Source organism: Paroedura picta, chromosome 2 (genome assembly GCF_049243985.1).
Source record: "Paroedura picta isolate Pp20150507F chromosome 2, Ppicta_v3.0, whole genome shotgun sequence".
NCBI lineage: Eukaryota > Metazoa > Chordata > Lepidosauria > Squamata > Gekkonidae > Paroedura > Paroedura picta.
In genome coordinates, this window is record NC_135370.1 from 182,956,208 (window position 1) to 182,972,148 (window position 15,941).

The 15,941-nt window shown below is 50.3% G+C and overlaps 1 protein-coding gene across 1 annotated transcript in view; it reads right to left on the bottom strand.

Moving 5' to 3' along the window:
* SOS2 (SOS Ras/Rho guanine nucleotide exchange factor 2) overlaps nucleotides 1-15,808 on the bottom strand; it is a 49,075-nt gene extending 33,267 nt beyond the window's left edge. Inside the window, exons 1-5 of the mRNA XM_077324102.1 lie at nucleotides 15,546-15,808; nucleotides 5,644-5,769; nucleotides 3,954-4,085; nucleotides 2,735-2,899; nucleotides 870-1,073 (exon numbers count right to left, since the gene is read on the bottom strand). Coding sequence (XP_077180217.1) covers nucleotides 870-1,073; nucleotides 2,735-2,899; nucleotides 3,954-4,085; nucleotides 5,644-5,769; nucleotides 15,546-15,635 — 717 coding nt within the window. The 5' untranslated portion in view covers nucleotides 15,636-15,808. The remainder of the gene's footprint in view (nucleotides 1-869; nucleotides 1,074-2,734; nucleotides 2,900-3,953; nucleotides 4,086-5,643; nucleotides 5,770-15,545) is intronic.
* Between the last annotated feature and the right edge of the window lie 133 nt (nucleotides 15,809-15,941).

The following is a 15,941-nucleotide window of genomic DNA, read 5'->3' on the forward strand; positions in this document are numbered from 1 at the left end:
AGGGATCCATCCAGTCCAGCCTCCTTCCTCACACAGGGGCCAGCCAGTTCCTCTGGAGGTCCAACAACAGGGCAGAGAGGCCAAGGCCTTCCTAAGGACATCAGAAGAGCCCTGCTGGATCAGACCAGGGATCCACCTAGTCCAGCCTCCTGTCTCACACAGGGGCCAGCCAGTTCCTCTGGAGGGCCAGCAACAGGGCAGAGAGGCCGAGGCCTTTCAAAGAACACCAGAAGAGCCCTGCTGGATCAGACTAGGGTCCATCTAGTCCAGCCTCCTGTCTCACACAGGGGCCAGCCAGTTCCTCTGCAGGGCCAGCAACAGGGCAGAGAGACCGAGGCCTTCCTAGGAACATCAGAAGAGCCCTGCTGGATCAGACTAGGGTCCATCTGTCAAACTAAAACCTGGGAAAGAGAGGGGTCAGGCAGGGAAGCACCACCCAGTTCCGGCCAAAGGAGGGAGATCAGCCGTGCCAGCAAGAAAAGCTCCTACCAGTGACTGGCCATCTGGCACCGTCTGGTCCCTGAGAAGATTCCAGGTCGGGTTTGCAACAAGGGGGAGGGCTCTGATGCTGGGCCAGGTCATCCTGGCCTTTACCCCCACCCTCTTGAATCTTTTTTTCTTACGATTTCCTGTTTCCCTTTTGTTCACGGGAATGCCGTCGTGCCCACTGCCCACCCACCAACCTCCCGTTAGCTCAGACCTTCCCTCTCTTCCTTACAAAGAGCCTCAGCTCCAAGGCTGTCCCTGGGAACATGAAGATCTTGGGAGGAATATTTTCATTTCATAGCCAGGGGTTGTCGGGTGTACTAGTTATGGCTTAAAGTGCGCAAGTGTCGAAACGGAGTCGGTGTGGCAACGGGCTGACTTACGCAAGGCGTGAACAATTTCCTGTTGGAGAGGAAAGCGGCTCGAAATACTTTTATGATCAGATTCAGCTCCCGCAGATACTGCCTTTCGTCGGCGATCTCGGTCCGGACAATCTCGTAGTAGTTCAGCTCGACGGACGAGGAGGGCTCGTCGTCACAGAGGGAGACCAAGCCGATGTCATCTTGATCAAACATATCCATTAAGACCTACAAAGAGATCAGGAGTCGCATTTCATTCCTGACAAACAGGGAACAAAGCTTAAGGCCAGGAACACCCTTAAGGACCTACCGAGTTTCATTCAAGGCTCAAGCTTTCTTGCCTTCACTAAAACTTGGTTGGCCTTCAAGGTGCCCCTGGACTCCAGATGTTGTGCCTACATCTCCAGCTCAGGCCCCAGAGGGCGCTCTGGAGGCTGCGGCTGACCCAGATGTGTTGCCTGGGCCAAGTCCTTTCCCAGAGCAGCTGAGAGACCTGACCATCGAGGCCCCGGATGATGAGCAGCCTTGCACCAGCCAGGCAGATATCCAGCCTTATGTGCCCATCTACGTCAAACCCCAGGACAAGACTCCCTCTAATGCCAGGGACTTGCCGGAGCAGCAGCAATGGCATCGTTAGACCACCTTGACAGCTAGTAGAAGATCTGCATGCCTGGCCGCTTGCTACCAGGTTAGAGGGGAACTAGCTGCAACTCCTTCTTCTGATGAGGACCAAGACGAGCTGCAAGCCCTCTGGCTGAGGGCTGCTCCATCCTGCTCTGGTGCATTTCAGGAGGGCCTTGAGACAAGGCCCTGGATGGGTGCAACGCATGTGTTTCCCTGCCCATCTCCCAGGCGTTTCCATGTTCGCAATGGTGAAGCTCTGCCCGACTGACTCCCATTTCCTCACCTCAACCTGACTTCTGACCAAGCTCCCGGCTACAGACCCTCGGCTTCACTTTTGACTATACTTCTGGCTTTTGGCTTGCTCCCTGGCTCTCCACCCCAGCTCAGCTTTGACTCCACACCCACCCCGCCTTCCGTGTGAACTGTCTCCCTTGGCTCCCGACCTCCCGGACCGGACTCTGGACTCAGTCTTCTGCCTTGGCACAGCCACCGAGCCAAGGAGGTGCGGCCTGGGAGCGCAGCACACCAACTTTATCCTGCTGCTCCAGACCAACAGGGTGCCCCACCTGAAGCTATTGTCATGGAAGACAGATATGGAGTTACTGCCTAAGCAAGATGTACATTTATCCTCAACCAGGGCCAGGGCAGTTTCCATCCTGGTCCCTACATGGTGGAATGAGCTCCCGGAAAACATCTGAGCCCTGCCGGAACTAGCACAGTACCGCAGGGCTTATAAAACAGACCTCTTCCTCCAGGCTTTTGGTGGGGGCCGAAGTTAAACAACATCTACCTATTCCGTTGCCCCCACCATCCACTTACTAGCTACCGACATGGAGTGGAAGAAGTTGCAAATTACTGCCAGACTCTTGCCTGCTCTGAGAGATGAGATACTACTGCTGATTTTAATCTGCTTGTTCCAAGGACTTAAAATTAATTTTAAGTTTAAATTTTTCTCTGTCTTAACTTTCCGTATTAAGCTCTTATGTTGTACGTAGCCCTGAGTTGGTCTCCTGGATAGGGCGGTATAGAAAGCAAACAAACAAATAAAATAAAATAAAGGCAATGAGAATGAAGTCACCTATGATATTTCATGTGCGGTGAGAGTCTTTGGCTGTATTCTAATGGTGCTGACTTAAGTCTTACTCAGAAATGAAACCAGGTTTTTTTTGGGGGGGGGGGGAACCTGATATAGCAGGGACATGAACACATGGATTCTGCGCATATAAAGTGCATGCGCCTGCACAAGAACCCATGGGATGCCTTACCTTGTCAGCACACATCGATACTTTAATGTCCTGTTGGGAGATCTCAAAGTGCCGTATGTTGAAGACATAGTTGCCAGCCAATTTTAAGATGTCGGCGGAGATGTATTCCAAGACAGCCACAATGTAAAGGGACACCTGGTAATCTATTTTGTAACTGAGAACTTCCTGAAAAGTCACACAAAGAAGGAGACATTTCAGCTGGCTTGGAACAAAGATGGTGTCAACTTGTACTTCAAGCGTGGATGTGAGGGACGCAGCGGACAGGAACAGACTCTACAATCCATTAACAGTACCAAAAAACATATAGGACCAAAGCTGAGGACAAACCCACCTGGGCCCCCTCCCCTTCACACCCCCACCAAGCCCATCATCGGTTATTGGGGGGGGGGTGTCACATCCCCCAATAAATATTTAATGAATTAAAAATATACATAACAAATTAATTAGCCCATCAATTCAGGAAACCCTTCCAGGGCCATCAAAAAAACCCAAGGTTTCACAAAACCCTGGCTGAGAAAGGCTGCACTAGATCATGCTGGCCTGAGGGGCATTTTTCAGGAGAGAATATGCTTGAGGAGGAGGAGGAGGAGGAGAATTGATTCTTATATACCACTTTTCTCTACCAGAAGGAGAGAAATTGATAAAAAATAAAACATGCAATCCGGGCAAGGGTCAAGATCTCTAATCCGGGACTCCAGCACGTTCAAAATGCCAGCATTAGAAAAAAATATTTTTAAGCATATTAAACATTTATCGCATCACTTCTGGGGTTTCTCCAAGCCCAAAGATTGTTTTTAGGGGGGTCTCCGTGGTAAAATGTCGAGAGAGGCTGGCATATGCCCAAGGCAGCCCACTGGCTGACTCTTACTTCACACAGCCAGCAGGGTGATAAGACACCGGACTAAGATATGGGAGACCTGGGTTCAGATTCCCCAGTCTGAGGGAAGCATGCTGGGTGACCTTGGGCCGCTCACATCCTCTCAGCCTAAGCAACCTCAAAGGGTTGTTGTGAGAATGAAAAAACAGGTAAGGGGGAAATGGGGAAACCCACTTTGGGGCCCCATTGAGGATATAAACGACGCAAATAATTGTTGCAGGATTGGGCCCAGACACATCAAACACATTCATAATCGCTTGAGATAGACGGGGAAACAGGCATGTTCAGGCATTTCGAAAACCGCCTGTTTATCAGCCACGCCGCTTCCTCGGTGCCACGCACCTTTAATAAAGGATGTATTTTGTCCACGGGCAACAGGAGAGGGTTTCTTCGTTTTCGCTTCTCGATAGCAGACTGCGCGTCTGCAATCGCCCACTTGTCGATCGGGTGAGGAAAGGTCTTTTGAACTCGCTCCTGCCCAAGGGTAAGAAAGAGACTTGAAAAATCGCGGATAGGCTTTCAGGGGAAGGACAGGTGGACAGTTTCATTCAGGGGTCAGGACTGCACAAAGCAAAATCCCCCTGCTCAATACAGGATCAGCCTCAAGCATCCAGGAGAAGGATCAGTCCAGCCTTTGCTTGAAGACAGCCAGTGAGGGGGAGCTCCCCACCTCCTTAGGCAGCCCCTTCCACTGCTGAACTAGACTCTTAGAATCCTAGAGTGGGAAGGGGCCATGCAGGCCATCTAGTCCACCCCCTGCTCAATGCAGGAACAGCCTCCAGCATCCAGGAGAAGGATCAGTCCAGCGGCTGCTAGAAGACGGCCAGTGAGGGGGAGCTCCCCACCTCCTTAGGCAGCCCCTTCCACTGCTGAACTAGACTCCTAAAATCCTAGAGTGGGAAGGGGCCATGCAGGCCATCTAGTCCCACCCCCTGCTCAGTGCAGGATCAGCCTCCAGCATCCAGGAGAAGGATCAGTCCAGCCGCTGCTTGAAGACGGCCAGTGAGGGGGAGCTCCCCACCTCCTTAGGCAGCCCCTTCCACTGCTGAACTAGACTCCTAGAATCCTAGAGTGGGAAGGGGCCATGCAGGCCATCTAGTCCACCCCCTGCTCAATGATGGAACAGCCTCCAGCATCCAGGAGAAGGATCAGTCCAGCGGCTGCTAGAAGACGGCCAGTGAGGGGGAGCTCCCCACCTCGTTAGGCAGCCCCTTCCACTGCTGAACTAGACTCCTAAAATCCTAGAGTGGGAAGGGGCCATGCAGGCCATCTAGTCCAGTCTCCTGCTCAGTGCAGGATCAGCCTCCAGCATCCAGGAGAAGGATCTGTCCAGCTGCTGCTTGAAGACGGCCAGTGAGGGGGAGCTCCCCACCTCCTGAGGCAGCCCATGCCACAGCTGAATTAGTCTCAGAGAATCCTAGAGTGGGAAGGGGCCATGCAGGCCATCTAGCCCCACCCCCTGCTCAAGGCAGGATCAGCCTCAAGCATCCAGACCGTCTCCAAGCATCTGTCCAGCCGCTGCTTGGAGACAGCCAGTAAGGGGGAGCTCCCCACCTCCTGAGGCAGCCCACACCACTGCTGAATTAATCAGACTGATGATTTTTTCAGGTATCATTTGTTCTAGACAATATCATTCTACATGTAGTTTCAACCCATCCCTGCAGATCCTCTCCTCTGCTGCCAACAGGAACCTTTCCCAGCTTTCAAATACTTAAGGACAGCAATCATGTCCCCTCTCAACCTCCTCTTCTCCAGGCGGAATATTAAATAATACGATGCTATCCATTTCTTCAACATGAGCTTCTCACATTCCATGCGGCTAGAGCAGCACTATGAAAGCTCTCTTTCTGGTATCTCTTGTTCCATTTGGGAAAACAGAGCCCCTCCTCTCCCTTCCTCCCCAGCAGGGAAGACTCCTGCCCCCATTCAACTTGGATCACAGCAGAGGCAGTTTCGGTTCCGCTTTCTCCGGCCAGCGCTGCGTTGTAAGGAAACGCCTCCCTCGCTCCCTAGCCGGCTGTGCCACGCCTACCTCCACATCTTGAAAAGTCCGTGGCTGAGCAATGCATAGTTTGTTGAGCAGCTGCAGGATTAACTCCTCGATGTAGTAGAGGGAATCTTCCTTGGCCGAGAGGTTGGGGTGCACTTGCTGTTGAACCTGCGCAAAGAGGAAGGGTTGCTTTTTATTTATTTGATTTGTTTCAGACAGAAATTGGAAACAGGTAGAGATGCTGGGAGCGACTGGGGGCAAAAGAAGAAGGGGACGACAGAGAAGGAGGTGGCAGGATGGAGTCACTGAAGCAGTCGGTGCAAACTTAAACGGACTCCGGGGAATGGTAGAGGACTGGTTTCTCCTGCGCACCCTGAATTAAACATGAGAAAATGAACCCTGGTGTAAAATAATGGTCACAATTTTACTGCATTGTAAACAGATATCTCTGACAAGGAGCTGCATGTCTGGAAACAACAAGCAAAGGCTACAAGTGTTCTGTGGCCCTAGGAGCCAGCCCCAAAATTTAGCTCCCAGACTCATTTTTCAGCCTCCAGGCTTCTGCATTTTCATGACTGTATTTTCTAGTTATTGCAACCACAAAACCTCACCCTAAATAGTTCACCCTGTCCCATAGTTGTATTAAGCCTATTCCAAAACTGTTGTTTCTGTTGATGGAAGGTGCTGTCAAGTCTCAGCTGACTCACGGCAACCCCCATAAGGTTTTCAAGGTAAGAGATGTTCAGACATGGTTCACCCCTGCCCATATCTGTGTGGCTCCTGTGTTTTCTTTGGAGGTCTCCCATCCCACTAATTGGGGTCTCAGGTGGGTGATAAGTTCTACATGCGACCAGTTTCCCTGGTTGTGAGCAGATTGCACTGTGAATTGTCAAAGGCTCCCAGGGCCCGGCGTCAGCTGGTGGTTGTGGGTTTTCCAGTCTGTGTGCCCACGGCCTGGTAGCTTTGGTCCCTGATGTTTTGTCAATAGATGCCGTGGCTGGCATCCTCAGAGGCAGGGCACGGCAAGATGGGAATCTCTCTGTGCTTTCGACTGCCACAAACCCCCGGCCTGAGAAACTCACACACAGGATAAAACATGCATTGATCAGCTATTCTGGGGGAAATATATGATACTTTCCCCAGCTAAATTGCAGTAGCATCATCAACAAGATTTTGGGGGGTATTTTTGGCACGGAGAGATTCTCATCTTGCTGTGTTCTACCTCTGACGATCCCAGGCACAGGTGAAACCAGGGACTATAAATGACAGACAACGGAAAACCCACAACCGCCAGTCTACACTGTGCTTGTAACTGTTTGAGAAGATTTTTTTCTTTTTAAATGTGAACGGACGAAGGCTGTAGGCATTTCCTACTCCTTTTGAGTCTCAGGGAAGGTGGAAAATAAGGAAATAACATTCAGGGGCAACGTGGAAATCTGCCAACAAAAAGCAACTTAACTGAAAAACTGAAAGAAACATTTCATCCCCTGAAGAAGGGTGGACAGACGAAAATCACGTCAGGATCTGTTTTCTGCCTCTACGTAGACATTTATGTCTGGATAAGTGGGCTCAGCCTACTGTTTTATCATCCAGTCCCGTGCACAGTCAGTTTACCACCAGGTAAGTGTTGGTATCGTGACTGTATTTTTAGGGTTTTGATATTTTTAAGGGTTTTATGGGGATTTGGTGACAATGTTTATATTGTAAGCCGCCACGAGGTGACATTGTCGTGAGTGGCAGGGCATAAAAAGTACACAAACAAACAAAAATACATATATGCATACATATACGCATGCAGGATTACTGTGCCACGTGGGCATCTCAGGCTTTCAAAAAATCATCCCTGAAAACTAGTCCAGCTGCTTTCTAAGCTGTTACGAGGCGGAAGAAATAGCGCAGTTAAGCCTTTAGTCGCATCTAGGCAAATCTGGCTAATCTGAACCGGAGCAACTAACAATGTGCGAGATTCCAACAAAAATGTGTTTTATTCTGTCAACCAAGCCTTGTTTTTGCACGGATATAAAGTGTTAACAATCAGGTAATGAAGAAAAGAGTTGACACTGATACAGGACACGCTATAACACTTTAATAGGTTCAGATATTTAGCAGTATTGGTCTGAAGAAGCAGAGCAAAATTTGAGTCCAGTGGCACCTTTAAGACCAAGAAAAGTTTATGCACGATGTGAGCCTTCCTCTGTACATGGAACATAGTGACAGGTTCTCTTTTAATTACTCTCAGGCCCCCCAGTTGTGAATGTTAATGTCCATTTATCTTTAACATGGAGATTTTTATTTCCTTTACTATTTCCATCACAAAGCTAAACCCAAATGACCTTATAAATCTAGCTTGTTATTTTAGTCAGGCCCTTGAATCTGGTAAACATCTTCATTAAATTAGATTCAAGTGGGTAGCCATGTTGGTCTGAAGCAGCAGAACAAATTTTGAGTCCAGGGGCACCTTTAAGACCAACAAGAGCCAAACTTAGTGCAGTGGTTAGGAGTGCAAACTTCTGATCTGCTGAGCCAGGTTTGAGCCAGGTTTGATCCCACGCTCCCCCACACACCAGTTGGGTGACCTTGACCTTGGGCTCACCACAGCACTCTGTTCTGACTGAGCAGTAATCTCAGGGCTCTCACAACCTGCCCTCCCTCATCCAGTCCCGTGCACAGTCAGTTTACCACCACTTATGTTTTGGTATCGAGAATGTATTTTTAGGGTTTTAATGTTTTAAAGGGTTTTATGGGGATTTGGTTGTCTGTTGGGGGGAAGAGGAAGAGAAGGCGATTGGAAGCCGCTTTGAGACTCCTTTGGGTAGAGAAAAGTGGCATATAAGAACCAAGTCTGCTTCTTCAGTAGTCTCAGGGCTCTCTCAGCCTCTCATCCCTCACAGAGTGTCTGTTGTGGGGAGAGGAATGGGAAGGCGACTGGAAGCCGCTTTGAGACTCCTTTGGGTAGAGAAAAGCGGCATCTAAGAACCATCTCTTCTTCTTCTTCTTCAGTAATCTCAGGGCTCTCTCAGCCTCACCCACCTCATAGGATGTCTGTTGTGGGGAGAGGAAAGGGAACGGGACTGGAAGCTGCTTTGAGACTCCTTCGGGTAGAGAAAAGCCGAATATAAGATCCAACTCTTATTATTATTCAAGGTACGAGCTTTAGTGTGCACACTCACTTCCCTCAGATACAATAACATCTGAACGACACTGTAACTGAAGAAGTGTGCAAGCAGACAAAAGTTCATACCTTGGATAAATCATTAAGTGGTATACTAAATCGTGACCCAGTCTCTGCTGATAAATGTGGACTGTAACTTCCATTTCATTGGCTGAAGAAGTGTACTATGAACATGAAAGTTCACACCTTGACTATAACTTTGTTGCTCTTAAAGGCTCCCCCGTTGCACCAGTTCCAGAGTGTTGGTCTATGCTGGCAGGGGCTTGTGGGAATTGTAGTCCATGGACATCTGGAGAGCCACAGTTTGGCTGCCTCTACCTTACACCCCAAAACACTTGTCAGTCTCTAAGGAGCTACCGGATGCAAATCTAACTTTACCACCAAAAAGGAGATCTAAAAGGAAAATTACATTTAAAAATGTTTTATGCGTGTGTTTTAATGGGTTGTTTTTCATACTGTGGTTTAAACTGTAAGCTGCCTCAGGCAGGATTCTGAATCAGCGGCACAGAAATATTCCACATAAATAAATAAAAATAAATAGACAAAGTGTTTCCTGGACTCTGAAGGAGCTTGTAGATTTATTTTAAAAGAATGGATTGTGTTTGAAAATGATGTAAAATGCTTAGGCAGTTTAAGAGCAGAATGAACATGCAATTAGCAGTGAGTTTACAAATGTCAAAACACTCAAATCCTGAGGCCTTACTTAGGCCTTACTTTCAACAAACTATTCAGCACAATGCTGGTGGCTCTGAAGGTACAGCTAACATGTGCCATGTGCCAAAGTAGATAGCCATGCTGGTGTGAAGTAGAGCAACAAAACATGAGTCCACCGGAACCTTTAAGGCCAACAAAGATTTATTCACGGCATGAGCTTTCACGTGCATGCACAAAATGTTTCTTTGAGGAAGTACGCGTGCATGTGAAACCTCATGCCATGAATAAATCTTTGTTGGTCTTAAAGGTGCCGCTGGACTCAAATTTTGTCATGGCACCTGTAGTTTTACAAATTGCGCATATTATAAATTTTACAAACAACATGCTCAACGATCAGCCTTCACTAGAACCGTTAACCATAAATTAGTAGCACCCACCCCATCTCTTGTCACAAACACCATTTTGCAATCCTACCAGAACCTTCAGCTGCCACAAAACCTTGGCCCGAGAAACTCACCCTTGGGATGAAAGAAGCAATCTAAACTAGAGGTGTTGGACTCATTTGGCTGGACATGAAAGGTCACTTTGTCCGGGCAGGCCATGTGTGCCCTAACGCCAGGTGCCAGAGACTTAAACTTTATAAAGGACGAGCAAAATACAAACATGCTTAAAACATTAACGCTATTGTGGCATTTCATTACAGTATCTTCCTGATGCCTGCCCATTATGCATTAGCACCAGGACAGTAGACAGGGACATAGTGCCCAGCCTCTGAGCTCTGGTAATAAAGGAAACAATGACCAGTTGTTCATGGAACAGGTAAGAACCCTGAATGAGCCACTTCTGTCCCGGGGTCCTTGTGTTTGAGATCCTGATCTAAAGTACATGCAAGCCAGTACAAAAGAAATTACCTCCAAAATGATGCAATACTATGAAAGGTGGTGAGAGAGGAAGCATGGTAAAAACTTTTACTCCTAAATTCCCCAGGACAGCTTTTCTCAACTCTCTTACCAGTGAGAAACCCCTGAAACATTCTTGAGGCTTCTAGAAACCCCAGAAGTGGCACAATCATGCAGAATGTGGTTGGGAAGCAGAGCTGTGGACACGCCCACCCAGGGCCCCTCCCCTTCCCACCCCGAGCAGGCCCATCATTGGCTTTTGGGGGGGGGCAGATCGATATGTTTAACAAATTTTAAAAATATATTAAAAATTAATTCACTCCCACCCATTCAGGATACTCTTCCAGGGCCATCAAGAAACCCCCAGGGTGCCACGAAATCCTCATTAAGACAGCATGCCCTACGAGCATATTTTGCCTCCATTAGACGGAAATTAAAAATTGGGGAAAGGGACATTAGCTTCCTGTATACGTCATTTACAGCTGCAGGGGTAGTCAAACTGCGGCCCTCCAGATGTCCATGGACTACAATTCCCATGAGCCCCTGCCAGCATTTGCTGGCAGGAGCTCATGGGACTTGTAGTCCATGGACATCTGGAGGGCCGCAGTTTGACTACCCCTGAGCTAGAGACTGATAGTTTGAAAAGAACACGATAAAAATGATGAGGATGCCCCCTGAACATTGGAAAACATCAGAAAAGCCCTGCCAGATATGACCAAAATCCAGCATTCTGCCTGGCCGACCACCTCTAGACAGCATAGGAGCAGGATGGCTGCAACAGGTGCCTCTCACCTGTGCTCCTGAGCAAGGAGGATAAAGAAGTAAATGGCTTTTCCACCGCAAGGGTGAGCAGATATCTAACATGGTGGGCAGCCATCATTCCATGACTTTTAAGCACTGATAAACCTGTCTCTGTCACTTGTTGGTAGAATCTCACAAAAGGAACAAAGAAGCAGAGAGTTTTCAACATGGGCTCCCTTGTCCTGGCTGTTGCTAAGGCTTTAAAGTGATTGCAAAAAGCACCTGTTCTCCTCCTCCCTTTTAGGAAAAGACACAATTTCAGACGTAAAATATGAAAGAAAATAACAGATAAGAGGTAACTACACATTCAGAATTACGTAACAGCCTCTTTAAGAGTAGGTTTTGGCACGCACCCAACAGTTCTGTATGCAAAAAGATCAGACGCTTGGGTTTTGCCTGAGAATCATAATTATATAAAATCCACAGTTGAAGCAAGTAAAGCCAATCTTTTCCAGTTTCCCAGAGGAAGGACATGTCCTGTGACTTGTAACTGATTGGGTATTAGGACAACAGAAGAGGCCTGCAGGATTAGACCACCTAGGCTAGGGGTAGTCAACCTGTGGTCCAGATGTTCATGGACTACAATTCCCATGAGCCCCTGCCAGCAAACGCTGGCAGGGGTTCATGGGAATTGTAGTCCATGAACATGTGGAGGACCACAGGTTGACTACCCCGCCAAAATCCTTTCTCACACAGTGGCCAACCACTTCCTCTTCATGGCAAACAATAGGGTGTAGTGGCCAAGGTCTTCATGAGAAGACCTGCTGGACCAGACCAGGGGTCCATCCAGTCCAGTATCCTGCCTCACAAAGGCCAACTGGTTCCTCTGGAGGGCCAACCACAGGGCAGAGAGGCCGAGGCCTTCCTAAGGACATCAGGAGAGCCCTGCTGGGTCAGACCAGGGGTCCCTCCAGTCCAGCCTCCTGTCTCACCCAGGGGCCAGCCAGTTCCTCTGGAGGGCCAGCAACAGGGCAGAGAGGCCAAGGCCTTCCTAAGGACATCAGGAGAGCCCTGCTGAATCAGACCAGGGGTCCATCCAGTCCAGCCTCCTGTCTCACACAGGGGCCAGCCAGTTCCTCTGCAGGGCCAGCAACAGGGCAGAGAGGCCGAGGCCTTCCTAAGGACATCAGGAGAGCCCTGCTGGGTCAGACCAGGGGTCCATCCAGTCCAGCCTCCTGTCTCACACAGGGGCCAGCCAGTTCCTCTGGAGGGCCAGCAACAGGGCAGAGAGGCCGAGGTCTTCCTAAGGACATCAGGAGAGCCCTGCTGGGTCAGACCAGGGGTCCGTTTAATCCAGCATCCTGTCTCACACAGTGGCCAACCAATTCCTCTCCATGGCAAACAATAGGATGTAGTGGCCGAGGTCTTCATGAGAACATCAGGAGAGCCCTGCTGGATCACACCAGCAAACGAGTTCCCCTGCCTTAGTGCCTCTGAATGTGGAGGTTCTTGATAGCCATTGATAGGCTTATTAGCCATTGATAGGCTTATCCTCCATTAATCAATCTAGTCTCTTTTTACAGCTGTTTATTCCTGTGGCCATCACTACATGCTCTGGCAGCAAATTCCACATCTTAATCCCTCTCAGGCATCAGGCACCCCAGTTTATGGAAGATGACTGCAGAGACACGTGCATGAACAGACAGAGACATCAAACTTGTAGTAACCTGCACCTTACCTAGACCAATCTCATCTCCGCAGGGGTCAGCTGTAAGCAACTCAAATGCACAACGTGTGTGATTCTCCACCCCTCACCATGCTCTCCCGAATACACCCTCACCAAGAGAAGTAGTTTGGGGGGCAGAGTTTGGGGGGGGCAGAGTCTGGCACAGAGCAAATGTGATATACGGGTTAGACCAGGGGTAGTCAAACTGCGGCCCTCCAGATGTCCATGGACTACAATTCCCAGGAGTCCCCTGCCAGCATTTGCTGGCAGAGGCTTCTGGGAATTGTAGTCCATGGACATCTGGAGGGCTGCAGTTTGACTACCCCTGGGTTAGACTGAGTGTCCAGCTAGGAACCACGAGGGCCACTTGTGCCATGGCCACTTGCTGGGCGACCGTGGGCCGGTCACATTCTCAGCTTAACCAACCTCACAGGATTGTTGTGAGGACAGAATGGAGCGCAGGTGCCTGAGGCTACTTGCTTTGAGTCTCCGGTGGGGAGAAAGGCAAGGGATAATGGAAAGAAGGTGAGACGAACAGGGAAGACAGCAGGGTGGGGGTGATGCTACAGAAGTAGGGTGTCATGGTTAAAGAGCTGGGCTAAGATCTGGTAGACTCAGATTCGAATCCCTGCTCTGCCACAGACGCTTGGGGGATTTTATTTTATTCATTCGACTTATGTACTGCCCCACATCATTGTGAAGTCTCGAGGCAGCGTACACAGAACAGGAACAAGAAAATACACTGAACATTCATAACCATTTCAAACAGGGAAATAAGATAATTACAGGTAACGGGAACTGCATAACCTGTGAAAGGGACGTATTAGGAGTTGATGTTACATTTCCCAGCAATGAGGTCAATGACAGGGTCCTCGATGCTGGTCTTATCCAAAAGCCTGGTGAAAGAGCTCTGCTTTGGAATTGTATTGGGGAGCCTGTTCTGCCGGTTTGGGGCTGCCAATAAAAAAGCCCTGGCTGTAGTAGAGGCCAAGTGGATTACTTTGGGGCCTGGGATTACTAAATTGCACGCGTGAAGCGAGTCCCTCTTCGGGTGAGTATAGGCAAACAGATGGTCCTTAAGGTACGCAGGACTCAGACCACATAAGGCTGGGAGAGGAAACAGCAAGAGACGACTGTCTTAATTAAAAAACAAAAGCACAGTAGCATGAAGACAAGAGCCAGGGTGGTGTAGTAGTGAATAAGTGTCAGACCGGTATCTGGAAGACACAGGTTCAAACCCTTTCTTTCTTTCTTTCTTTCTTTCTTTCTTTCTTTCTTTCTTTCTTTCTTTCTTTCTGTCTGTCTGTCTGTCTGTCTGTCTGTCTGTCTGTCTGTCTGTCTGTCTGTCTGTCTGTCCTATCTATCTTATTGTGTTTGTATACTGCCCTCCCCTAAGGCTCAGGGCGGTTCATGTGGAATGAAAAACAACAGTACATCAGACTCTGTGACTATATCAAATAAAAGTAACAGCAATAATAATAGCAATAAACAGAGGAAATAACATTCTAAACAATAATCATAAACAATCTACCAGACCCATGACTGGTCAGCGTATGGGTACAAGGGAGGGAGGATCGGGGGCCCAGTCGATGTTGTTTGGGTTTGGACGACTTCAACCAAATGGAAGCCCACTGGGTGACCTTCGGCTGCTCACGCTCTCTCAGCGTAACCTACCTCGCAGGACAAAATTTGAGTCAAGGAGCACCTATAAGACCCACAACGTTTTATTCAAGGTATAAGCTCGTATGAGATACGAGGAAGTGGGCGTTCACGTGAAAGCCCTACCTCTCAGGGCTGTTATGAGGATAAAATGGAGAACAGGTGAACTTCCTTGGGTCCCTTACTGGGGAGAAAGGTGAGGTAAAAAAGAAGTAAAGTGAAACAAATTTGGAATACAGTGTGGGGGATTGTTCGCACAGCAAGGCTGGCGTCACGCTGATAACGTTGGGTTGGGAATGGGGAGAGCCAGATTCGAATCTGCCTTGCTGGAGGAACGAGGGCCAGTCACTATCCCGTGCCCTGCCCTCCCTTGCAGGGCTGTTTTGGGGATAAACCGCAGGTGAACCTGCTTGTGTACCTGCTGCAGGAAAAAAGTTTAAAATAAGTTAAGGTGAAACAAACAGGGAATGCAGTGGGGGGTGGGGGGTGGGTGGGGGGCATGCCACACAGCAAAGGTGTTGCCTTGCTGACAAGGCTGGGCTCAGAACAACTCTCCGGCCCCCTGCAGTACCTCGCAGGGCTGTTGTGGGGATAAAACGGAGGCGAGGCGAACCTGCTCGGATCCCTACTGGAGAGAAATGCAAAGTATAAAAGAGATGAGGTGAAACAAACGGGGAATACACTGGCAGGGTGTGCCACACGGCAAGAGTGTTGTCCTGCTGCCAAGGATGGCCTCAGAACGACTATCCCGTGCCCTGCCCTACCTCGCAGGGACGTTGTGCGCCTAAAAGGGGAGGGGGCCTGCGGATGAAGAAGGCCCTTGGGACCGCCCCCGAACGAACGAAGCTGGGGAGCCGAGCGGGAGGGGGCGGCGCGGGCTGCGAGGGGTCCTATTGGCGGGCGAGGGGCAGGGGGCGTGCCCCGCGGGGAGGGGTGGTGGGCGTGGCCACTGACGCGCGGCGAGCGCTGAGGGGGAGAAGCCGTTGAGGGGCGGTTTTTTCGGGGGGGGGGGGAGGGGAGGCAGAGTCGAGCCGCGCGTGAGGGGAGGGGCGCGCGCGGTGGCGGGCACGAGCACGGGCGCGCGCCGACTGACCTTGCGCAGGGCCGGCACGAGGAGCCCCCGCCATTTCTGGCCGTTCTCGTCGCTGAGAAACTCGTAGGGGGGCGGCTGAGGCGGCTGCATAGCCTCCCCCTCCGGTCTCCCGCGCGCCCCCCCCGCCCGGAGGAGGGGCGCCGCCGCTCTCCCCCTCCCCGGCTCCCCTCGCCGGCCCGGCCGGCAGCGGTCACATCCGGGCCACCCGCTGCAGCCGCCGCCGCCGCCGCTCCGCTGTGCCAAGCCTGGGCCGCGGCCGCCGCCGTCCCGGTCGCAGTGCGCAGGCGCGGAGGGCGAGCGGTCCGGCCTCCCGCTTCCCCCCCAGCCAGCCTCGCATCATTGCGCCCCCTAGAGGCCGAGGGTGGTGCAGCGCCGGCGGAGCCGCTTTTCGCGGGA